This window comes from Otolemur garnettii, unplaced genomic scaffold, assembly GCF_000181295.1.
Source record: "Otolemur garnettii isolate 467f Iridium unplaced genomic scaffold, OtoGar3 scaffold00001, whole genome shotgun sequence".
Lineage (NCBI taxonomy): Eukaryota > Metazoa > Chordata > Mammalia > Primates > Galagidae > Otolemur > Otolemur garnettii.
In genome coordinates, this window is record NW_003852396.1 from 18236219 (window position 1) to 18262532 (window position 26314).

A 26314-nucleotide genomic window follows, 5' to 3' on the forward strand; every position below is an offset into this window, starting at 1 on the left:
AAAAAAAAAAGGGAATGGGGGAAGGAAATATTACCTTTTCCATTTTCCATTCAAGGAGTCATCTGAATATAAGTAGAACCTCACCTTGAGTTTTGGAGCACTTTAAAAGGCAGCTCCACTTCTAAAACTTGTGATCTTTCTTCCTGGAATCTGACTAAGTGAAATCAACACTCTTCCTCCTAGGGGATAAAGTAAAAGAAGAGAATGTTGTCTTCCTTTTGATGTTATTACAAATAATGTGGGTGGCAAAATTTCCAAATTCTGAAATGAAATTGATTTTCCTAAAAGGAGCAGACGAGAATTTTCACTTGCTCAGCACATTTTTCTTCTCAATCTATGACCTAAAATCTTTTGCAGCTCTGGTCAAGGGGGTTACCTTATCACCTACTTAAATAAATTGTATCAATCCCTTTGCTACAACTTTTCTGTAACTCATAAACAGAGAAAGGATACTGTCAGACAAAAATAAGTCATCCATGAGGTTGATACTGATGGTTAATTCAGTTTTTCTTGCACTTGACCTGGTTGGTGGTGACCACTGAAGAATCTATAGCTAAGTCTGTTTGGCCAAGTCAACCATAGGAACACATTCTGTTGTGCACCTACACTACTGAAATTAGAATATAATGTCCAGACTGTATCCTTTGCAAACGTGATATATAGATATATTTTTTCTTTCTTTTCTCCTAGAAGTATCGATATCAAGATGAGGACGCCCCACATGATCATTCCTTACCTCGACTAACCCATGAAGTAAGAGGCCCAGAACTTGTGCACGTTTCAGAAAAGAACCTGTCTCAAATAGAAAATGTCCACGGATACGTCCTACAGTCTCACATTTCTCCTCTGAAGGTCAGTAAGCTTGCTCCTCATTCATTCATTTATTTGTTTTTTTGTTCACGTATTTCTCTGTGTAGTTATTTATTTAAAGTTTTTATACAGCTGATAACAGTGCTTGCTCTTAATTGTTAAGGGAGATGTTCGCTGGCCTGATTAAAGGAGCCTCTTTTAAAACATAGTAATGGTCCCTGGTTTGGAAACTAACCTGATATTTCTGGAACATATTTTTATTGCAATTGTTTGAATGTCTGGAAAATCCTTTTAGTTGCTGAGAATGGACTAAGGAAAGAGCCAAGGGTAAACAACTAGAAGGGAGAATAAGCTAACCAAGTATTTTAAAAACCCAGGGCATATCGAGGTTTTGTTCAAATGCTCTCTCCCCATCAGCATTCCTGATCCTGGATAAAACAAAGGACGCAAATATAACCTGATCACATCTAATGATTTATTTAACTTACTCTAAACTCAGAAGAGAAATGCGTGCGTTGGTTCATCAACACCTATTTTATCCAGGAAAAAAAAAATGTTTACTAGATTTCTTTCTGTTTGATGTCTTACTCTTTCCAACATATTCTACCATTTTTATTTAATTTTCAATAATTTCTTGATAAATGATAGTTTGACAAGAAAAGACAATTAAGTGAGAATAATGATTTTCTGGATTCCTTGGTTTAGAATTACTTTGCCTTTTTTCCCCCCTGAACTGGTGTTACTGGATTTTGTGCTTTGGATAAAAAAGCTTATAAATGTTTATTAAAGTTTAATAAGAAAAGTGATATCAATGCTATAATAGAAGAAAATAGAAATGAAAAAATAAAACCATCAATTAACTCCTTAGTTACGGCTAGAGAAATTTTTATTTTATTTTATTACCTAGAACATTCGTTTCATTAGTACATCCATATAATTATGGCATAATAAAAGACAGAGCCGTAAGAGCAGCTCCAGTGCTCTCTGGATTCTTATTATACCTTTCAAACATTTAATAAAGGTTAAGTTATATTTATTGTATTTGTAATTTTGGGTACATTTTAAATGCTTTGATATTCTAAAAATGTAATATCAAATGAACTAGCTGTACCTATGTACTATTAAAAAGTAAAAACATTAAGTCCATTTTCAAATTCATATAAACACTATGTAATATGTAAAAACTGTGTAAATATTATGTCTCTGGGATACATTGTGCATCTTTCCAGAATTTCTTTGAAAATCACTGGATAACTAATGAATATAGGTGTGTTTAACCTGGAGAAGACAAGAATAAGGATTCGGGGACAGGAGACTTGAGACTTAGTTTTGATCTCAAGAGCTATAATGTAGAAAACACGGCATTGGTGTTATACAGAGGGCAAAGGTGCCCGCTGTGAATAGACGTGGATAACATGGTATTGGTGTCATACAGAGGGCAAAGGCACCCACTGGGAATGGATGGGGATAACACGGCATTGGTGGCGTACAGAGGGCAAAGGCTGTGAATGGATGGAGATTTGGGTTTGGGATCATTACCCACAGTTCTTGACAGTTAGAACTACTCCCCCCCCCCCCAAATGGAGACTACTTCATAGTACAGAAATCCCTATTTCTAGAAATCTTCCAGGCATGGATAATGATCGGCAGTGGTTGTGCAGAAAGGACTCCTTCCACAGAGGGATGAAAAAAATTGTCCCTAAGGTCTTATCTAACTCTAGAAATCCAGGATTCAGTTCTGTGTTCAGATGAACACCTTTTTTCTATAGGGACACTTTTATCTTTACAAACAAATCCTGATCCTCTACTCTCTGTACAGACCAGGATTGAGAGAGTGGTTTGCTTTGAGATTATGTAACTCTTTGTTTTATTTTTTTAAAACTGGTTGAAAAGCTCCCTATAAAAACCTCCATGAGGGTTTTCTACCATTTCTTCCTCCCCAGTCGTCTTTCTCCCTTCCCAGTTCTTTTTCTTTAATCAATTCTAGAGCACAGTTCCCAAAAGGGCTTTGGCGAAGTAGAATAACCAAGATTAGTATTTTGTATACTTCCAACTAAAATCGGTAGTATGGAGAGTACTATGTTTAAGTCAGTTAATGATGACACCTGAGATGTAATTTAAATTGGTACCAGTTTTTGTCATCTTGGCAGGATTACGCTTGATATTCAAATTTCTTGTGTCATTTCTGGGACTTGTAATAGAATGGGGAGAGTCCTAGTTTTACAATTAGTGCTATTGTTGTTATTTAGAGATGCTAGCCTAGTTACAGTAAAAATAAATGACAAAACAATGAAGGTACTAAGAGGTCTTTATTATGTATATTAAAGTCTTCTGCATATGCATAATAATATAATCACCTGCATTTCTGCAGTTTGGGTGATAGGACGGCTGTTTGCTATGCTACTCCTTGACGCATTTGGAAAATGTCTATTGGAGTTGGGAGGAAAGTCTGTTTCTTCTAAAGCTCAGATCACATATTTACACATATTTACAAAGAAATATTGTTCTACTTTTTAATCCCTTGCCTTCCAGGAATTTTAGACTTAAGTGTCTTCAGCTTCAGTGCATTATCTTATCCTAGGTTTTCTGTTCTATTTATCTCCCTTCTAACTTATTTCTTAGTCTTTTACTGAAGGCATCTCTCCTCCATTTTTAAAGCAGCTCCTTGTGAATAATAAGCTCTGATAAGAAACATCAAAGCTGAAATAGTTTTTCTCCCTTGTTTTTTTTTGGGGGGGGTATTTTTTTCTCTGTTTCTATCTTTTTTTTATTGAGTCATAAACACAAAGATCATGTATACATTAATGCATTTATGGGGTACAATGTGCTGATTTTATATACAATTTGGAATGCTTACGTCAAACTAGTTAATATAGCCTTCGCCTCATTTACTTAATCATTGTGTTAAGACATTTATACTCTGTCCTTGGAACCACCAGTTCAGTGCTGTGGCCCCAGGGTATTGCAAAGAAGAAGGAAAGGTAAGTTCACCCAGGACTTCTGCATCGAGGCTGAAGGGGTTTTCATTTGGGGGCCAGAAGTTTTTCGTCAGGACCTTGTAGAGGTGTTGTTTACTAAACAAGATCTGATTTCCGACTGTTTCAGTGAAGAGACTCTGTAGATGTTTCCTGTATCACCAATAGTGACAAGGAGAAATGTGTACAATTTTTCCAGGAAAGAAAAAGAAAAGCTGTGTCATATGGGGATTGCCAATTTTGTGATGGCCGTGGACGATTTTAGACTACCAACTTAAAGCGGCTCAATGTATTTGAAAAGGGAGGGACGTGAATGAGGCTTTTACGAGATATCCAAGATATCGGTGAGCTCGAGCGCAGCACTGCACTATCAGGTTCAAGCCCCTGTATTTTTAAAGTAACAGGACACATTTCCCAATCACATTGTTAAGAGGTTATTGTATTATTACAGTTCAAGTGTTTGAAAAACGTGCCATGATTAAAATCTAATGTATTATTTTCTCATAAAGGAAGTCTACTAGAGTCAGGGGAACCCTAAGAAGGTGTAACTTCTTGATTAGACCTGTCATGTTCAAAGCTTTGCCTTCTCTGAGCTATCTTCTGTTCCTGGGTCAAGCCCTTAAAAGGAGAAGAGGGGACAAAGTAATCCGCTAATGCTCCAGGATCCTAGGGAGAGAAAATGTGACTCTCTAATATTAATTAGAAATTTACATGTGGTGTGCCTAAACAGAGTAAGAGAGTTCTGGATGACAATTTAAATGTCACGTTGGGTGGGCAATGAATCATTAGCTGAGTAATCTCATTGTCGCAGGTTTGAGCTTTATTTTTTTCCATTATCGTGTATGGGTTAAAGCCTTGGTTCTAAAATTCATCTGTCTGTGGTGCACACCAGCTGCCTGAGTGATGGATGGGCTGCCATAGCCCGTTTTCATTAGAGTGACTTGGCCCATGTGAAGTATGGGTGGGAAGGAGAACGCAATTTAGTAGTGAATTCAAGGGAATTTGCCTTTCCTGCTCAAGATGGAGATGCTTTCTCTTCAGATGCTACCTAGCATTTAAAAAAAAAAAAATTGACTTATAAAAAAAAGCACAAGGATTTTTTTTTTTTCATTTTAGGCTTTCCAGTTTTGGTCTATGTAGTTTGTCAGTTCAGCAAATATTTCTTGAGTGCCTACTATGAAAAATAAGTTACAGGGAAACACAGAGCAGTAAAATCTGACTTTAAATACCTGTACGACTTTCCTGGAGGGTTAAGTTACACTATTTGGTGCTTATTCTTGCTCTGTATCTGGAATTCAGATTCCCTAAGTTCAAATACTGTGGCCGTTCAGACACCTAGCAGAGGACTCTGTTCAGAATATCTGTAGAAGACAGACAGACAGACAGACGACACAGAGGCAGAAAGAGAAAGGGAGAGAGTTAACCGTTTTTCTGTTATCCCTTTCCAAATCATCATTGATATAGAATTTCATCATTTCTAAACTTCATATTTTACCACATATATCTGAAAGCTAAATTTGTCCTCAAGTCTACAGCATCTTGTAATTAAAATTGGCAGCATTTCTGAGGGGACCTAAAAACTGTGTGTCTCACATTTAAAGCTAGCTTAGATTCTTAGATTCAATGCCTATTTTTTAAGGAAGATTAAAGCTATTTTTCAGACACTGGTGTGAATTGCTTTAATCAGATAAATATGATTGTCTTCTAATTTTCCATAAGACTAGAATAAATAGTTTTGGAATATGGGAATATATGGCACTGGAGTAACTTCTATACCCAACTGGGCAACGAGACATTTCCCAAGTGGAAAAACATTGCAAAATGTGTAGACAGCACAAGCTTGGGAAATTATGGGAGGAGAGCTCAGGCTTGAGGAAACCAATGAACTGCAGACAGGAGGCCAATATATAGAACTGCAGACAGAAGGATAACAATGTGTATTTTGTTGCACTATTTTCTTACTGGAGTTGCCAGAGCCTGAGCATAGGAAAGTATATTTTAACCAACAGCACAAATACAATAAATCCTCTTCCTACAGGAAATCGTTTGTGTTAATGCTAGCCCTACTCCAGCTGGTCTTAATATTCCGTAGCACATGGAGTTAACATGTCCCACTAGTTAGCATTTTTAAATATGCCTTGTCTATTGTTTCATATAGTATTTGTTGAGCTGTATGTTAGTCCCCCCTTATCTGTGGGGTGTATGTTCCAAGACCCACAGTAGATGCCTGAAATGGTGGAAGTACCAAACCAAACCCTGTATGTAGACTACATTTTTTTCTATACATACACGTGATATATAGTTTAACTTATAAATTAGGCATAGTAAGAGATCAACAACAATAATAATGAAATATAACAATTATAACATTATTCTATACGAAACATTACATTAATGTGCTCTCTCTCAAAATATCTTGGACGGTACTCATCTATTTTCCGACCGTAGTTGACCTCAAGTAACTAAAACCAGGGAAAACAAAACCTCAAATCCAGGAGCCTTCTGTAGAATGTCTTTCCGCTAAATGTGCCATTTTTCTTGCTCTTAATAAATATGTAAGCGCCTAAGAACTGGACCACATCTTTATTTATGTTTTGTTTTGTTTTTCCTTTTATCCCCTTATTAGAATCCACAGTGTAACTACACTAGCATTTCTTAAAGTATATTTAGTGGGATTTTTGTCAGCTTTATAAGGAGGATAAAAAGATGAATGCTTAAATACATTTGGGGAGTTAAATCCATTGACTTATTAAAGGATTTTTTCAGCGCTTTTAAGATGATAATTTGCAATATAAACCTCTAAGATGGAAACATGGTTAGAATAAGGTATTTTAGAAACATATTTGGTCATGGAAAACTTTCTTCTAAACAAAATTATGTTTTGGTTGAGCACATATACTTTGGGAAGTACTGTGCCGGACACGTGAACTATGAAGTTGACAAGTACCATACACAGGTTCATTCTGGGCCCGGAATCAGACTCAACCACATTTGAACATCAGGTCCTCTGTTTTCTAGCTGTGTGATCGTACTCAAGTTATTTTGAGTTCCTCAGTTTCTTTATTTGTAAAATCATGGCATCTACTTAAGTGTTTTTATAAAAATTAAGTGAGAATAATTTATATAAGCTCTTAGCTCGGAGCTTGACACATAAAATTTTTTTAAAATGGCAGCTTATTATCCTTAGTACTATTAATGCTTTGCTATTAGGATAAGTATCATATGTTACTCTAATATTCTACACTGGAACTTTGGAATTATTTCTGGAGTTTTTTACCTTAATCTTTTCTATCTTTGTTTTCAATGTCCTCATGCTCTCACCCTCTATCTGTCCACAGCTACCATCCCAGGCCAGGTTTTCATTGCCTCCAGGCAGTAAGTAGTATGGTTCCTTTTAAAATAACACGGGCTTTCGAGCCAAACAGACATACATTTGAATCTTGACTCCACAGTTTCTGTCTGGGTAACTTTGGAAAAACCATCTAGCATTTCTGAGACACAGTTAAATTTAATATTAAAATCTCTTACATGTATTGACTGATTTATTCATTTACTTGTTCAATAAAATATTTTATTATTTCCTACTGTATGTTGGGCTCTATGTTATTCCCTGAATATACAAAAAGGAACATATTTTTAAGTTGTGTATATATTCTAATTAATTCACGAGTTTGTAAATGAATATATACAATATAGCATGTGGTATGCAATAAAGAAAGTAGCAAAAAAAAAAATTAAAAAAGGTAAGTTCTCTCAAGACCTAGAGCAGTGGTTCTGAACCTTCCTAATACCATGGCCCTTTAATATAATTCCTATGGGTTGTGACCCACAGGTTGAGAACCACTGATCTAGAGAAACTTTAATTTTCTCTGAGGCTGGACAGATGTGGGTGAATGTGGTCAGAGAAAATTTTATAGAAGAGATCATTTTTTACTTGAAGGAAGTAAGAGATAGAGGAGAAGGTCAAGGTTTTCCCAGATGCCAGCAGTTATGTTACAATACGGAAAAGGTCTGGTAATTCTAAGTTGTTGAGTAGGACACAGGGAGGGAATATATGAATTGAGCAAAAGGGAATGAGGTGGGGCCCCAACATGCCATGAAGCCAAGGAGATGGGTGGGAACAGGTAATGAAGGACCTTAGTGGTGATTGGACTTCACCTTGTAGGTAATGAGGGATGACTACAACATTTAAAAAGGAGAGTGACATGGCTTGATTTGTAAATTAGACCATTATTCATGTCATGTGGCAGAGTGGAAGAAAAACCAGAAAAGGATGATATCAGAATCAAGGACATCAGGGGAAGTGCAGACATAGACAAGTTCTGCTATGAAGCAGATGCGTTGGAGAGGGGGGGTTAAAAAGCTCATTTAGGAAGAGATATCACCAGGACTTTAAGACCTAGTAGATATGGAAAGGTAGGGGAGAGAGAAATAAAAGTTAATATGCTAATTTTTTTATTTGACCATTGGGTGGAGGATGTAGGAAATCAAGAAGGTCAGAGGAAGGACAAGTTTTAGAGTGGCAAGGGGAGAGATCGATTCTGAGTTTAACTTCAAAGAATTGAGTTGGAGGAATTTATGTTACATCCAGGTAGAAGTGTTCCATAGGCAGTTTGAAATAAAGATCTGAGATTTAGAGAGATCTGATCTAAAAAGCAGAAACATGGAAGTATTCAACATGGTTGATCTGTGAGTAAGGATGGGAAGGCCCAGGACAGGGGGATGAGATGCTGGGGACTGGAACACAGGAGCCACTGCCTCCTTTAGGGTCTTTGTGTGGAAAGTGATCTGTGGAGGAGACCATGACCCAGTGGGAAATTTACGAAACATTTAACCCCTAGTAGTTCTATTTTCTGTGTGTGTGTTTGAAACAAAGTCTCACTCTGTTGCCCCAGGCTAGAGTGCAGTGGTGTCAACCTAGCTCACAGCAACCTCAAACGATTGTCCTGCCTCAGCCTCCCCAATAGTGTTTTTATTTTCTTAAATGAGGTATACACTTCTGACACAACAGAATTATATCTTATCCCTACAACAATGTGAAGCTCCTCAGAAATGCCTAAAATTGTGTTGAACAGACAGTACATGTTTTTTATTCTGTTTTTATTTTTTTATTTTATTCTGAGTACATGCTTTTTATCAGCACCACACTCTAACCAACTGAGCAAACCCGCCAGCTAGTACATGCTTTTTAAATACTTGCTATTTGATTGATTTTTTTTAAAAAGAAAAGAAAAAAGAAATGCTTTATAAGCTACGTTTGAACCAATAGTACATAAGGTGCCAACCATCAACTAAAAAAAATTTGTTAAATTTTTTTTTTCTTGGCAGAGTGGTTTGAGGAATACCACAAATTAGAAAACTAGGCTGATTCTTGCGATTTTAGAAAATCAGTGATCTTCAGAATTGTAAAATCTGTTCATTTCTATCTCTGGCCACTAGATGGTGGAAGTAGTTGAGCTGACGATCCTGAGGTACTAGGCTTGGGAAAAAACTGAGATTTGTGAGCTAAATTGAGAAACTCTTAGTTCATAAAAACATAAGAAGGGTTTGGCAGAGATTTGCATGCTTGTGAATAATGCATTTGTTTCAGGCCTAGTCCGTGGTGAGAGGAAATGGTTGAGTGAAATATGGCCTTGACAGATGCGTACTAAATCCAGGCACAAAAAGCTCCTGATCGAAATTCTATGCAAATGAAACATTTCTTTCTGCAATTATCTTTAATTGGAAAGGATATGAACACCATACCCTAAATAATTCCGTCTATTTAGACCAGATATTGGAAAGAGGGAGGAAGAGATTGTTAAACATAGTACCTATAGCAGCTTCTCACGGTTTCAGAATTCTCACTATAACAAAAAGCCCATCAAGGGTTAATGAGGTCCCACCGTGGCTTTTGAAAGATAAGTTTGTGGGATGAAATACAAATGTCATGCATTTTAATCCATATCATAATAGGGACTAATAGTAATGACATTTTTCTAAGAAATATTAGGTTGGTATGCATATTAAAGTCATAAGAAGTTTTAAAAACAAGGAGTGTTTATAAAATTATAAATAGTTCGTCAGTAATTCTTTATAACTGCAGATGTTTCTAAAGAGTTAACTCGACTATGCGCAGTTCTTATCAAGACTAAGAATTCACGGCTGCCAAAACTTTCTGTAACAAATAAAAATCATGTACTAAAGCTCACAGAGGCTGTTGGTTAATCAAAGGCACCTATTATTAGTGTTGTTAATGGCACTATTGTTGTTGCTGCCCTAAAATGACACAGAACTCCTACACTCCTCCCCTATTTGCAAAACTCTGGATTGTAACCTTTTGGCAAACATGTTTTCAATTATTTTTTCTCAGCGAAGATATATAAAAGTTATTCCAAACTGTATGTGGTAGATTAGTAAATAAGTACTGAGATTGATTGTGATATAAAATGTTTAGCTCTTTCCCAGCTAATGCAGAAAAGTAAAAACATATACTAGAAATTCGATGGGTTTTAGCATCAGACTGACTTACATTTACCCTGTGGTTCTGTTGATTTCTGGCTGTGTCTGTTAATTTCTCCCCTCTTGAAAATAATATTGTGGAATTTATAGGGTTGCTGTGAAGATTAGTTGATATAATACATGGAAAGTCTTTAAAATAACACTTGGTACCTAGTAGGTGCTCAAAAATAGTAAATTTTCATCTAGTAGGTGCTCAATGAATAGTAAATTTTCATCTAAAAATAGAAAAGTGAATTCACACCTACTGGGTACCGTTCACACTCTCTGAGGGAAGAACATACTTAAGACTTTTACTGAATTTGTACAAAAACAAAGTATGTGAACAAAACATGTATATCCTCTAATATTCTGAAACTTTAAAAAATTAAAAAAAAATTAAAAAACAGAAAGCATATTTGTATGCAGGAGAAAATCTAAATTAAGATTAATGAACTCTCTGAGTTCTCAATAAAGATCAGTTATTCTTATTAAATCCTATCCTTGCTGTCTTTGAAAGAATGATTTTAACTGTACAATACTCCCATTTCAGCATTGTAGGAGTATATCATCTAAGCTGTTATTGCTCTTATAAAAATGATCTTGGCTAGATCAAAAAGAGCACAGCAAATGATTTGTGTGCATGAGGCAAGTTTTCAAGGGTCCAAATAAGAATTTACTAAAGCATGAAGAAGAGGTTTTCCTATCTGGCTAGTCGTAGAAGCTGTTAGAACATAGGTATAATCTTTTAAGATGATCACTTGAGGGAAGCATTAATTTAGTTATATACTTCCTGGTATTTTTATTTAAAATTATTACTTTAAACATGATAAAGCATTACTTCATAATAATAAGATGATATCTAGTAATCTTTGGGTAAAAAATAGAGATCATTCAATAAGTATTGAATTCACATAATAACCACACGAATAGTTTAGAAAACGTTGTTATTAACCAATGAAAATGGAGCCATTCTTTTGCTACGTCTAGCAATGTATTTATAAACTAATTCTGATACATATAAAATCCCATTTATATAAATTCTAAGGGATCACTCTAGCACCTTTTCATATGGTATAATTTCATTGTTTTGTAATGAGGTACATGTTAACTTGGGGTTCTCTTTGACAAGGTGACTTGGATTATGTCAACAAGTCTAATTGTTCATTTATATGTGTTTAACACAACTACTATGTTTCTGGGGGATGGAGGTATGAGCCAGCTGCTAAGGTCTAAAATTTAATTTTATGAATTTTTATTCCTTTTATTCATATCTGCTCATCTAGCTTTCTGTCTGGATTCTGTTTAGGAGGAAAGAATAGCAATAATAACATACAGTATTTATTGAATTCTTTGTACATTGCAAATACTTTAAATATATTGGAGTATTCCACTCAACAACTCTATCAAGTAGGATTTCTTATTATTCCCACTTTATGGATGAGGAAAATAGGCACAATGAAGGTTAAAAAGCTTTTCTAAGGTCACACAATTAGGACTTGATATGTCTAGGATACCAGTTCCACTAGTCTGATATCAGACCTCTTCTGCTCAGTCATGGTTATATCATTCACGAGCAAATAAAAATCATTTAAGACAAAAGGCCTCATTAAATCAAGGCTTTTTGAGATACAGCTGACCCTTTAGTAGATGTGAAATAAATGTAATTGCTAATTTTGTAATAAAATAAAAGAATAGAAGAGAAAATAGAGTGCATCACAAATGGAGAGAAAACGGTTTCAGTTTAGTGTGGGTGTGTAGGTGAGTATGGGCTCACCATGTAAACTGTATTTCTTCATGCGATCAAGGTCAAGAAAGACAAGCAGCCACTGATCTGGTCCAACTTCCCATATCACAAATGATGAGAGGGGACTGGGGAGAAAACTTTAGATCCAGAGAAGTTAAATGATTTCCCTAAAACACATGGGTCAAAAATGGCCAGGCCTAAACTTGAACTCCTTACGGTATTAACTACTGTTATTTCATCTTTACGGTGTCTCTTGTGGCTGTTGATACTACCAATTAAATTACCTAAACCATTAGTTCTCAAACTTTCATGTATGTAAGACTCACACAGAGGTCTGGTCCAGCCCCATCCTACTGAGCCAAGCCAAGAGCTCTGTATTTTTTATTGCCTCTGCAGGTGACTAGGTTACAGGCTAACTTTGGAGAACTGCTGTCTTAAAGTCCGTGACACTGCATATTTACTGAATGATTGCCATATGTTTTACCAGAATTATGCTAAATACCCACAGAAATAACAAAAAAAGTAAGAGATAAAGTCTCCTTCTACGAAGAACTTAAATTGTGTTAGGGAAATAAGATAGGTAAGACTCATTTTTGAGCAGAAGTTATGTAACAAAGGGCTTATTTAACCTTGTTTAATAAGTACAAAAGATATGCCAAAAGGCAATTTTTAAATTCTTCAATAGGTATATAAAAAGGGACCCTCATAAAGGTTATTTAAAGAAGAATATTATATAAGAAAACACAGTAGAGAAAGTTGAGTTGATTGTCTCCAGCTCACGGAGGAATTGCTGGTTTGTAAACCCCAGTGCAGCAACCAGGATGCATCCCCCAGGCCAGCTGACTCACCAAAATCACTCTGAAGAAAGGCGATTTGTTTCTTCTGAATTGGCAGAACATTGAGTGTATTATAAAGCTTGAGGTCACAGGTAAGTGCATTTAAAATGCACTCAAGGGTCACTTACTGAAGTCCCTTTACATACTGGAGAATGACCTCTCCCCCACCCCCAAACACACATAAGAGCTATTAAGGAGCAGGGCACATATATGGAAGTGACGGACCACTTATAAAAATCGACCTGAAATCATAGTAATTGGATGTTGGGACTGGTGCTCTAGACATTTTTTGGTTTCACCTTCTAGTATACATGAAGGAATTGGATTTAAGATTATTTTTAGTGATGATTTATTTTCTCAGTAAACTATAAGGGATTCATATTATCAATTTTTTTTTTTTTTTTTTGCAGTTTTTGGCTGGGGGTAGGTTTGAACCCACCACCTCCAGCATATGGTGCTGGAGCCGTACTCTTTTGAGCCACAAGTGCCACCCCTATATTATCAACTTTTAATTATAAATGAGAAACCTAAAAATAGCATTTCAAGAAGTATGTTTTATTTCTTTATTATAACAATGAAAGCAGAAACTGCCCTTTGACATATTCATATGAATTAGAAAAGGGAGTCCCTTGTCAAACAACATGATACCATGCTATAATTAAGAATGTGTGTTCCATGGAGCCAAGCAAGAGATTTTTAAAATCAGTAATAAATTCCCCCAAAAGCCAGATGACATAGTATCCAATGGCAATCCTCATAGAATCACAGAACTTAGAACTCGGCAGGGGCATTTGAAATACCATATTCTAACTACTTTATTGTACAAATGAAGAAACTGAGGACCAGAGTGGTTATGAGACTTCCCCAGAGCAGACCCACAGATAGGAACTTAGGTCCTGGATTCCCAGACATGAGTTTATTTCTCTGTTTAAAAAAGTTGAACAAGGGTGGCACCTGTGGCTCAAAGGAGTAGGGTGCTGGCCCCATATTCCAGAGGTGGTGGGTTCAAACCCAACCTTGGCAAAAAAAAAAAAAAAAAAAAAGTAGAGCAAGAGTGCGCTACCCCACAGGTCACAGAGCTTTACTTACTTCAGTTTCTAGAGGATGTTGCTAAAAATTGTCCTCACTGATGTTTTATTTATTTGTACTAATTTTCAGCTTTACCAAAGAGCCAGATCCAGGTTGTAGACAGTAGACAAACGTTTCTCTCATCACAAATCTCTCCAACTAAATTGTATCTATCAGTTTGATTCAGTAAGAATAGCAGCCTCTTCATCATTATTTAACCCTGATGACCATCAGTGTATTTGTGCAGGTACTGATGAGCTTGAGAAGATCATTTTGCAAAACCAAATGTAAAAGATTCATAGCTCAAAGACCCATCTATGCAGAGCAAGGCTCTATTTCTCTCCGGGATGCTTCACCAGCGCTTAGGGCACCATAGGGCTTAGAGCTTGGCTAGGTAGCAGAAGTGTGCTGTTTGGGAAATCACGAAACACCCCTGAACCTAGTTTTCACATTTGTCTGCTAAGGATAGTAATAAACCCATTTAGGACAGTTATTAATATCAAGGAGGTGTTTGTTGGTCAGGGTGAATCCTACTATCTAGCTTAAAGCATCCTTCCGCCCACACCCGGATTCCCGTGGCTACCTTCACTCCACCTCCTATTTCATTTCTCCAGCTTCCATTCTCCCTTTCATTCTTTTTCACATTCCCACTTTCCGAATGGTCAGCAGGGAAGGTGGTGGTTAACACAGTGTGATTAATGGAATTGTTGTAATGAGAACAGAAAGATGAAAATTCTGCACGACTCTAGACTGTAGTATCTGGATCTGAGAATCATATTTCAGAAGAGTGGAAACTAGGTGAACTTTTTCCAGAGAAGGGCAAATAGGCCGATAGGGGGATTAAAACCATGTCAAATAGGAACATCCAAGTATTAGTGATAGCCTCAGAGGACAGACTCAGCCCACTAAAACATGGTAGCTCTCCTCTTCAAAGCGTTTAAAACAAGAAGCTGTTCTATATAAGTTTCATAGACACCAGAACTTTAGTGTAAACAGTGAGGAGGAAACCGAGTACATGTAAGTGTTTTATATATAATTTAAACAGAGCCGTTCAGAGAATGATAGATTGTAGTGAGCTTCCTGTTGTTAAAGGCCTTGAAACAGAAGCTAGAAAATTCTCAATGAGATAGTGCCGATCTGAGGGGGATGTTGAACAGTGTTTTTAACTGTCTTTAAGTCATGAAACCCTTTAAGAAATTGATGAAAACTATGAGCCCTTTTCTCAGGAAAAATATATATATATATATACCCACACAAATTTTGTATAACGCTTCAGGAATTATGTGTATATGTATTACTTAAAACCTGTCTAAGGAATCCCTGAGGACTACAGACTAGAGATTAGGAATTTGGGATGGAATGAATTTCAAGCTCCCTTTTATTTCTGAGAACCGGTAATTGTCATTTCTCTGTTTCATTGTGTCTGCCTGGCTAAGGAAATGTTGTCCTTCATGACAAGAATTGTTTGTAAATTTCAGAAAAAAATAGACCTCTGCGGACCCATTGCGTCCAGGAGGCTTTCCTGATCTCCTCGCTGCCTCAGCAGCAAAGATCCACAGGTTCCCCTTGGGTGTGCATCTGCTTCAGGACCGGGTTCTAAACGCAGAGCTTCTGCTTTTCATCCCATTCCCCCCACTGTTTTTGATGTCTTCTCAAAATGCAGTTTTCTGTGTTTCTTGGTTAGTGTCGTATACTTTTACCAGCTGTTTAAGCCAAGAGCAATGATATCTTGCCTCTCTGAATCTGGGTCTTAACTGTCTGCCATAAGATTGTTTCCTTGGCTTGGTGCCTGTGGCTCAAGTAGCTAAGGCGCCAACCACATACACCTAAGGTGGCAGGTTCGAATCCAGCCTGGACCCGCCAAACAACAATGACGGCTGCACCCCCCCCCCCCAAAAAAAAAGTAGCCAGGCGTTGTGGTGGGCGCCTGTGGTCCCAGCAACTTGGGAGGTGGAGGCAGGAGACTCACTTAAGCCCAGGAGTTGGAGGTTGCTGTGAGCTATGCCACAGCACTCTACCCAGGGGCACAGCTTGAGGCTCTGTCTCAAAAAAAAAAGATTGTTTCCTTTATGCTGAATGGAAGAGAGTTGTGCCCTAGCAAAGAAGTGATTTCAAATTACCCCATTGACTTGCTAAAATGATGATGCATTTTCCACAGAATTCTGGCACACAGGGTTTCCAATGTGTGGCTAGACTGTTTGTTGAAATATCATAAAATGTGCCCTGGGAATTTATTTTTTCGTCAGGGTCACAGGAGCACACTTGAATTGAATTCTTCTTTTCTCTGTCCCATTAAGATATTGACAGGTTGAGAGTTGCTGGGTTTGAAATTTTAAGAATAGCTAGCTCATAACATTTCATTTTCTGTTCCAGGGCAGGACAAGTTGCTTATAAATCAGGCTGCAACTATGATGAATTGGATGTCTCCAACTCAATTAGCTTAATGTGGGCAGGAGAAATTCCAGGTTTTACAGCCTCTGTTTTACTAATCCTGAGAGCAGACTGTTATATAAAATGTGGCTAAGTATTAATGTCTGAGTCTCAGAGAACCATGGTTGGTATTTTTCATTTTAGCATCCAATGTCATCCTGTATTTCATAGCTTTGATTTTTGAGTTTGGAGTCACTGAGTGATGGCTCTTAACATGATTTATGTTATTGCAAGCCTTACCTTGTTATCTTTCTGCCTTCCGACTGAGTTAAGAAAGTAGCCTAATAGAATTGCTGCTGTCACTGGGTGATTTAATTGGGGGGGAAAAATCTCAGCAATTTCAGGAAAACTGCAAAAGCTGGAGCTGTTTCTCTGTCAAATAAATGATCAGATGAGATGGGCTCAGGCAAAGCAGATGCTGACAGTTTTGAGAACTTTCAACACATTCATCTTACTTTGGTGGTGAGATTTGTTGGAGGAAGTGATTGCGGTTTGTTTGCTTTTCGTTTTCTGAAGGAGAATATATTGAGGCCTGAGTAATGTTTATTTTGAAGAAAACATTTTGGATTTAGATGCATTTTGCGCTTAGGAATATTATTTGACGTGTTCTCCATCTTGCCTGTTACATTCGTAAATTGAATTGTTATCCTACGTATTCTCTTCTCCGTCCCCCTCCTCTCTGTTAGTCCCGTTGTCAATCACAGCTCTGTCTTGCACATTAATTTTCTTTCTCTTTGTAATTAGCAATTAAGATTTTAATGTGTTGACTGTGTACAATACATTATTTTCAAGTAAATATGCATCATGGACAGACTAATTATAGCTCATTAACATATGTAATATCTCACATAGTTATTGTTTTTGTGGTGTTTTGAGTGTTTATATCCACTCTGTTAGCATTTTTCAAGAATACAATATATTGTATTCATTATGTTGTACAATCGATCTCTTGACCTTATTCCTCCTATCTGCACTGAAATTTTGTGGCCTTTAATCAGTATCTTCCATCGACCCTTTCTCTCAACCACTTCATCCCCTGGTAATAACCGTTCTACTCTTTATTTCAATCAGGTCAATTTTTTTAGATAATTTGCATAAGGGAGATGGTGCCTTACTTGTCTTTCGATGTCTGGTTTATTTCATGTTAACAAAATGTGTTTCACATTTATCCACGTTGCAAATGACAGGATCCTCTTCTTTGTTATGGCTGAATAGCATTTCGTTGTGTATCTATGCCACATTTTCTTTATCTATTCACTGAATGACATCTAAATTGATTCCATATGTTAGTTATTGTGAATATTGCTGCAATAAACATGAGAATGAAAATATTTTTTAAAATACTGATTTAGTTTACTCTCCATACATACTCAGTAGTGGATATATTTGCTGGATCTTATTGTAGTTCTATTTTTCATTTTTAATGGAATTTCTATACTTGTTTCTTTTTTCTCTCTTTTTTTTTTTTTTTGAGACAGAGCCTCAAGCTGTCCCCCTGGGCAGAGTGCTGTGGTATCACAGCTCACAGCAACCTCCAACTCCTGGGCTCAAGCGAGTTTCCTGCCTCAGCCTCCCAAGTAGCTGGGACCACAGGCGCCTGCCACAGTGGCTGGCTGTTTTTTTGATTGCAGCAGTCATTGTTGTTTGGCGAGCCCGGGCTGGATTCGAACCTGCCACCTTAGGTGTATGTGGCTGGCGCCTTAGCTGCTTGAGCCACAGCCACTGAGCCTCTATACTTGTTTCCTTAACAGCTGTATCCATTTCCATTCCCACCAATGGTGTTCAAGGTTTTTGTTTTCCCCACACTCTTGCAAACACTTGATATCTTTTGTCTTTTCTTTTTGATAGTTGTCATTCTATTAAGTATAAAGTAATAAATAATGATGGTTTTAATTTGCATTTCCCTGGTGATTAGTGCTGTTGAACATTTATTCATATACTTGTTGTCCATTTGCATATCTTCATTTGAGAAATGTCTATCAGGTCCATTGCCCATCTTTTAATTGGGTAATTTGGTTTTATTCTATTGAGTTGTTAAGTTCCTTAGGTGTGTACGTCGTGAATGATCTTTTTAAAGTGTTGTTGAATTCAGTTTGCTAGTTATTATGTTGAGGATTATTGCGTCTATATTCATCAGAGATGTTGCTCTGTAGTTTTCTTTTCTATAGTGTCCTTTTCTGGTATCAGTATCAGGATGATGCTGGCCTGGTAAAATGAGTTTGGAAATAGTCCTTCCTCCTCTATTTTTTTTAAGAAGAGTTTGGGAAGAATTGGTATTAGCTCTTCTTTAAGTTTGATAGAATTCAGCAGGTCCTGGGATTTTATTTCCAGGAAGACTTCATGACTGATTAAATCTCCTTATTGTTTTATTGGTCTGTTTTGATTTTTTCTTTGTGTTTCAGTCTTGGTAAGGTATATATGTCTATCCATTGCTTCTATGTTACTCAACTGATTTGCATATAAATGTTTATAATAGTCTCTTATGATCTCTGCAGTATAAATTATGCCTCCATTTTCATCTCTGATTTTATATATTTGAGTCTCTTTTTTTCTCAATCTAGCTAAAATTTTTATTAATTTTTTATATCCTTAAAAATAACTTTTACTTTCATTGCTTTTTCTATTGTTTTATCATGTCTGTTTCATTTATTTCTGTTCTAATCTTTCTTACTTTCTTCCTTCTGTTAACTTTGGTCTTAGTTTTTCTTGTTTTCCTACTTCCTTGAGGTATGTTAATTGTTAATTTCAGATCTTTCTGCCTTTTTTGGGGGGGGGGGAAACAGAGCCTCAAGCTGTCCCCCTGGGCAGAGTGCTGTGACATCAAAGCTCACAGCAACCTCCAACTCCTGGGCTCAAGCAAGTCTCCTGCCTCAGCCTCCCAAGTAGCTGGGACCACAGGCACCTGCCACGACACCCGGCTATGTTTTAGTTGCAGCTGTCATTGTTGTTTGGCGGACCCGGGCTGGATTCAAACCCGCCACCTTAGGTGTATGTGGCTGGTGCCTTAGCCACTTGAGCCACAGGTGCCGAGCCAATCTTTCTGCTTTTTTGATGTGGGTATCTACTGCTATAAATCATCCTCTTAGAACTACTTTTCTGTATTCTACAGGTTTTGCTTTGTTGTGTTTTTACTTTCATTTTTCCTAAGAAATTTTTTAATTTAATTTAATTTCTTTACTGACTCATTGGTTATCAGGAGAATAATTCTCATGTATTTGTGACTTTCCCAAAATTCTTCCTGTTATTGATTTCTAATTTCATATCACACTTGATGTGATTTAAGTCTCTTTAAATGTGTTAAGCCTTATTTTATGTCCAAACATCTGATCTGTCCTGGAAATGTTCCACATGGATTTGAAAATAATGCGTTGTTTGCAGCTGTTAGGTAGCTGTTCTGTATATTTTTGTTAGATCCATCGGATTTAGAGTGTAGTTTAATTTCCACACCATAGATTTTCTGTCTGGATGATTTGACCATTGTTGAAAGTGGGATGTTAATGTCCTCTAGATCGTTTCATAGCCGTCTGTCTCTCCTTGAAGATCTAGTTACTTTATGTATTTCAGTCCTCTGATTTTGAATGCATGTATATTCACATTTGTTATATTCACTTGCTGTATTGATCCCATTATCACTCTATATGACATTACCTCTTTTTTAAAATTAAAGTCTTATCTGATACATGTATAGCTCCTGCTTGCTTTCTTTTATTATTCATTTGCATGAAATATCTTTTTTCACTTTTATTTAGTCTATGTATGTCCTTACAGTTGAAGTGAATTGTAGGCAGCCACATAGTCGTTGGGCAAGAATTTTTTTTTAACCCATTTTGCCATTCTCTGTATATTCTGGTTAGAGAATCTTATCCATTTACATTCAAAGTAATTGCTGATAAATAAGAACTAACTACCGCAATTTTGTCATTTGTTGTTGTTACTTTGTAGATCCTTTCTTCCTCTCTTGCAGCCTTGTTTGTGGCTAAGTAATTTTCTAGTGGAATTTTCTGATTCTTCAGGAACTTTTTATTTTTGTGTGCATGTGCATAGTTGCTATAGGTTTTTGCTTTGTAGTTACCATAAGGCTTATTAAAACATCTTATCTTATAACAGATCATTTTAAGGTAATAACTACTTACTTTTGATTACAAATATACAAAAAGAAACTCGACAGTTTTGCTCCATTTCCCTAGACATTTTGATTTTTTTGATGCCATAATTTACTTATTTTATATAGCTTATTTTTTTAAGAAAAATATAGCTCTTGTTATGAATTTTTTGCCTTTTAAACTTCATAGTGAAGATATAAGTGATTTAAACACTACCATTGCGGTATTAGCATTTTCTAACTTTGACCATGTATTTACCTTTACCAATGAGTTTTATACTTTTAGATGTATGTTACTAATTAACATCTTTTTCTTTCAACTAGAAGCACTCCCTTTAGTATTTCTGGAAGACTGGTCTGGTGATGATAACTCTATCAACTTTTGTTTGTTTGGAAAAATCATTTATCTCTCCTTCAGCTCTGAAGGGCAGTTTTGCTGAGGGCAATTTTTTCTCCCTTTATGCACTTCAACTATAGCATCCCATTCTTTCCTAGTTTGTAAGTTTTCTACTGAAAAGTGAGCTGGTAGCTGCAGTGGAACCTCCTATTATTTTATTTTATTTTTATTTTCCTATTTTCAGGGTCCTGCCTCATTTTATATTTTTGGCAATTTAATTATATGTAGAGTTAATCTTCTTGAAGTAAATCTAAATAGTGATCTTTGATCTTCCTAACCTGAATATTTCTATCTTTCTCCAGGTTTGAAAAGTTTTCTACCACTAGTTCTTTAAATAAGCTTCATAACCCTTTATCTTTCTCCTCTCCTTTTTAAATTCCTATGACTCAAACATATGCTCTTTTTATGCCATCCCTCAAACCCCATAAGCATTCTTTCTTCTTTTTTCATCTTTATTTTTCTCTGAGAAATAACATGTGTTCGAGTTTACCAATTCTTTCTTCTGCTTACTCAAGTCTGCTATTGATGCTCTCTATTGTATTTTTCATTTTGCTCATTTTATTTTCAGCTCCAGAATTTTTGTTTGATTTTTTTTTTAACATTATTTTCATTTCTCAGTCAAAATTTTCATTGTGGTCACTTTTTATTTCCCTTACTTAGTTGAATTTTGTTGTTTCTCTGTATTTTTTTGATGTTCATTATGTTGTTTAAAATAGTTATTTGAATTCCTTGTCAGGCTCTTCATATATCCTCATTTCCTTAGACTCAGTCATTAACACTTTTATTTTTGTCCATCTAGTGATGTCACATTTCCCCAATTGTTCTTTCTCCTTATCGTGTGATGTTTGTGCATTTGAAGAAGTAGGTATTTATTGATTTTTTTTTTTAGACTAGCTTTGTCTGGACAAACCCTGCAGCAAGTGCCAGCTTGGAGTATGCCAGAATCCCAGAGCAGATATGGCCTTAATAGAACCAGGGCACATATAAACCTTGGGCTGTTGTGGGCTGTCTGCTGCTAAAGGCCGCCTGCTGCTGAGGGCTGTCCAGAGGCTATGGCTGCCAAAGTTGGCCCAGTAATGATGTGAGCCAACCATGAAAGCCTGAAGTTTGGGACTATGTGGTTCAACCTGGCATCAACATGAGTCTAGAGGCTCAGTTTGTGTGGACCAGCATGAGGCCATATGGGTATGTTTGGTTTTATATGGGTATGATATTGGGGTCTAAGGCAAAATCCTGCCATTAGTTTTGTCTTTTCGCCCCAAGCATATAGTATCTCTCTCCATTCTGCACTGCCTGGAATTGGGAAGGATGGTAACATAGGTAATATAAAACTGTTTTTCCTACCCTCTTCAATACTTTTCATAATATCAGTATACTACAACCAGTACTGTGTTCTATGCATGGTTTTCTTAGCTTTGATGAAGGAATTTTATGTGTATATAGTTGTTCCAATTGATGTTTCTACAGTGGTACTATCACTGAAGAGTCTTACTCTGCTATTTTGCTCTATCCCTTTGCTCTACAAATTAATTGCTGAGGACAAGGACTGCAAAATAAAACCCACACAGTTCAGTCCAATCTTTTCCACAACTCACTGCATGTTACCTTGAGCAAGTCATTGGCCTCTCATTGCTTTTTCACCTATTAAATGACAATATTATAAGTGCTTTATGGAGTTGGAAGAAAAACTGAGATTTAGCATTATGCTGCTACATTCATGGTAAATTAAACTTAAAGTGACCTGTTAAACATTGTTTGATTATCTCCTCTGGACCAGGCATGGTGATAGGTACTGAAAAGTGAGCAGAAGGAGGAATGAGACATAATCTATACACATTGCATATGGTGTCCTGTGGTTTATAGGGTGCTCTTGTATTCTTCCTTTTATTAACAAAACAGTGCTAATAAAACAGCATAACTGATATTATTACTTTAACCTTTCAGATAAAGAAACTGAGGCCATATGAAATTAAGCCATTTGCTTAAGCTCATGTAATTAAATTCCTTTGCACTTTCATACCACAAATTTATTTTGGTTTCATTATGTTTTGCCCTGGGCAAGTCCCTGGAAATCCAATGATAATTGAAAAACCACCCTTGCTCTAAAGGAGCTCTGAGTCAATTGCTGACGACAAACAAATAATGTAAATAAAGTGGAAGCACACAGGACGAAGTTATAGTAGCCTTTTATTTTCGTCAGATTCTTTGAACTTATTAAGTACAACTGGCTAGAATTTACTCAAAATATTGTCTATGTTCCTAGAACTTCTTGATAAACACTAACAGTCCTTACTCAGAAATCTGTGGACAGGCCCAGGTTTGCATGCAGAAAAGCTGAAGAAAGCTTATTACACCACAAAGGTGCTCAAGTACTCCTACTGGGAGGGAGCAGGTGGAGATGTCTTTAGGATTTACCAAGAAATGCCTGCCACCCGGTATGTTGCCCATATGTAAAAAGGGAGACAAATAATCCCCAAACACTCTACTTACACTGGCTGAAAAAAGAGCAGAATAGGATAGTAGACTTGCAGGCTTTAAGAAATGTAGTACTAAGTTTGAATCCTACTTTTGTCATTTGCTAGGTATGTGCCCTTGAGCATGTCACCTAATTGCTTTTAGTCACAACAAATTCATCTTACTTCAAAGGTTTTTGTGAGAATCAAAATGATTTGTATCAAACTTTACCTAAGTATAAGAACCATGTTGATCATTTTTAAAAATCTATATTTCTAGGCCTGTTTAGAGTTACTGAGTCAGATTCTTGAGACAGGGGCCTAAAAGCCTGCATTTTAACATAAGTTTCAGGTGACTTTTATCATGCACGTTTGAAATATTAAGGAAGAGTACACTAGAGCCAGAACAGTTGTCTGGCACTATCTAGCACTCAGGAGGCACCATGAGACTCCTCGGCTGTGACTTTATTATCTAGGATTGTTAGTGACATTAGCATGCAAATAAGCTGTGAATCATTTAGGTTCTAATGTTGTTGATGATTAGCATACTACTCAGCACTTCAGTAGTTGTCAATATAAGTTATTAAATTAAGTCTCAGTGAAGATTTATTTGGAACCTACTAAGTACAGGCACTTTTTTTTTTTTTTTTTTTGAGACAGAGTTTCACTTGTTGCCCTCAGTAGAGTGCTGTAGCGTCATAGCTCCTAGCAACCTCAAACTCTTTGGCTCAAGGGATTCTCTTACCTCTTGTCTGCTGAGTAGCTGGGACTACAGGTACCCGCCACAATGCCTGGCCATTTTTAGAAACGGAATCTTACTCTTGTTCAGGCTGGTCTCGAACCTCTGAGCTCAGGCAATCCACCCGCCTTGGCCTTCCAGAATGCTAGGATTACAGGTATGAGCCACCATACATGGCCAGTACAGGCATTTTTGTAAGTCCTATAAAACATAAAATGTATAAAAACTCTGTTATAAACTGAAGTATATATAAGTATATATGTTTATCATAATTTTGCAGTAGTTCCTGAAGGAAAGATTCATTCAATCAGGGATCCAAAGAAAAATTGCCATTTGGACTGAATTAAGGGTAAGCAGGGTTTCCAAAGATTATGTTCATTTTTATTATTCTTACATTATTTCATATGATTAGTCCTATAATAAGATAAAAGGAGAAGGGCATTCTAATTTTCAAATAAAATACTACAGAAAATAAATTTTAAAAAGATGTTTTTCAGTTGATATCAAGAATCTATTAGCTGGGTTCTATAGTCATCTCTTAATGAATTATCTTCCTAGCATCCCTCATTAAACTCATTTAATAGATTATTATTAGATATTTTTCTTATCCAGAGGATATCTTCTGAGAAACAGATGTATTTTCTCTTTCTAAAGTCCAGTTAATATTTCCATTGAATTGCAAGCATCAGGGAAGGAAATATTCCACATAAAAAGTTATCCTGATAAGTTTATTTTTTAAAGTGGTACAAGTTACTCACCACAGTGAATGGAGTACTTTCCAAATGGATAGCGTAGCTGTTCCTGTCCTAGAGAACACCAAAAACAAAAAACAAAACCCCAGAACCTTTTGTGTTTTTTGTGGTTAATGCTATGAATATAAATGATAATAATTTAATAACAATTTACTGACTATTGTTTAAATTCAAATTATGTAGGGCTACAAAGAAAGAAGGTGAATAAAACATGGTGTCTTCCTACAATGAATGACTGTTAAATGTTATACATAGTAATTACATAACAAACAACATAAACAGCTAGCATTTCAAAAGTGCTCAGTAGGTGCTAAGTTGTATACGCCAACATTTAGAAACTTCCTCATGATTCTATAAGGTTAATATTATTTTTATTCCCATTTTATAAATGAGAAAACAGAGTCTCAGGCTATATTACTTCTTTAAAGTCACATAACAAAGTTAGTAGTACAATTATTAAGTTCTGTTCTTATTCTGTTTGGGGGTTTGTTTGTTTTGTTTTAGTTCTTGTATTTATTTAGTGTAGTTTTAACTGAAACTTCTAGGAATTTCTGTCTTTTTTATTTATTGATAGCATGATTGAGCAAGATTATTATTTACGAACACAATTTCACTGTGTAAAACGTGGTTCATATGATCTTGAGAATTCCTAGATATTAAATTAGATAGCACATGTTAGAAATTAAATTAAAACCCTTCTAGCTTAGTACCTGGCACATAGCACTTACTCATCAAATGTTATATTTTTTTTTTCCAAGTTTGGCAGTATAATAACTAACACTTCTTTGGACTTCCAAATGGCAGCTCCACCTTATTCTAGCTTGCCATTTCTGTTTATTGACTGGTAATCATAATAAGAATAAATGAGCTCCTATGGAGTTCTAATTGTTTTTAAGGTTTTATTTTTGGCAATCCGGCAGTTTTAATAAAAGGTACCTAAGAATGAATTAATTTTTCTTCATGTTGCTTAGAATTTGATATCCTTCTTCATATATGAATATTTATTTCTTTATTTAAGTTTGAATTTTTTCAATCATTTGACCTTTCAGTACTATCTTTTCTTCATTCTCTATTATCTCATTCCAAATAGGTCTATATTTGGCCCCTCATTCTATCTTTCACGTACCACATCAGATGTTCATTCTGTTTTGTATTCTGCACGATTTTCAGTTTGCTAACTTTCTTTTCAGATGTGAAAAAATCTGAATAACCCAATTTTGTCATTTTGTACATATAGATTTGTTACTGTCGCTAAGATTACTCCATTTTATTTTCAAACGCCTTGTATGTTAATCCTTCCAGTTTTGTGGGTGCTGACTCTCCCTGCTGGTGAAGCATTTTCCCGTGTAACTTCAACTTTCTTATTGTAAGTTGTGTTCATTTTTATTATTCTTACATTCACTTAGTTCATATAATTAGTCTTTGATAAATTGAAAGGAGAAGGACATTCTAATTTTCAAATAAAATACTGCAAAAAATTATCCAGATGTGCTACCTAGTAGAATTAAATTATCCAGAGGTGCTATCT

General features: G+C 36.1%; 1 protein-coding gene across 2 annotated transcripts in view; it reads left to right on the forward strand.

Moving 5' to 3' along the window:
- The window catches only part of DLG2 (discs large MAGUK scaffold protein 2), a 2018366-nt gene that overhangs the window by 999372 nt on the left and 992680 nt on the right, over window positions 1-26314 (forward strand). The window contains exon 6 of one of the 2 annotated variants that reach the window (XM_023511782.1): window positions 691-852. In XM_023511782.1, coding sequence (XP_023367550.1) covers window positions 691-852 — 162 coding nt within the window. The remainder of the gene's footprint in view (window positions 1-690; window positions 853-26314) is intronic. The other variant, XM_023511784.1, reaches the window with a different exon arrangement.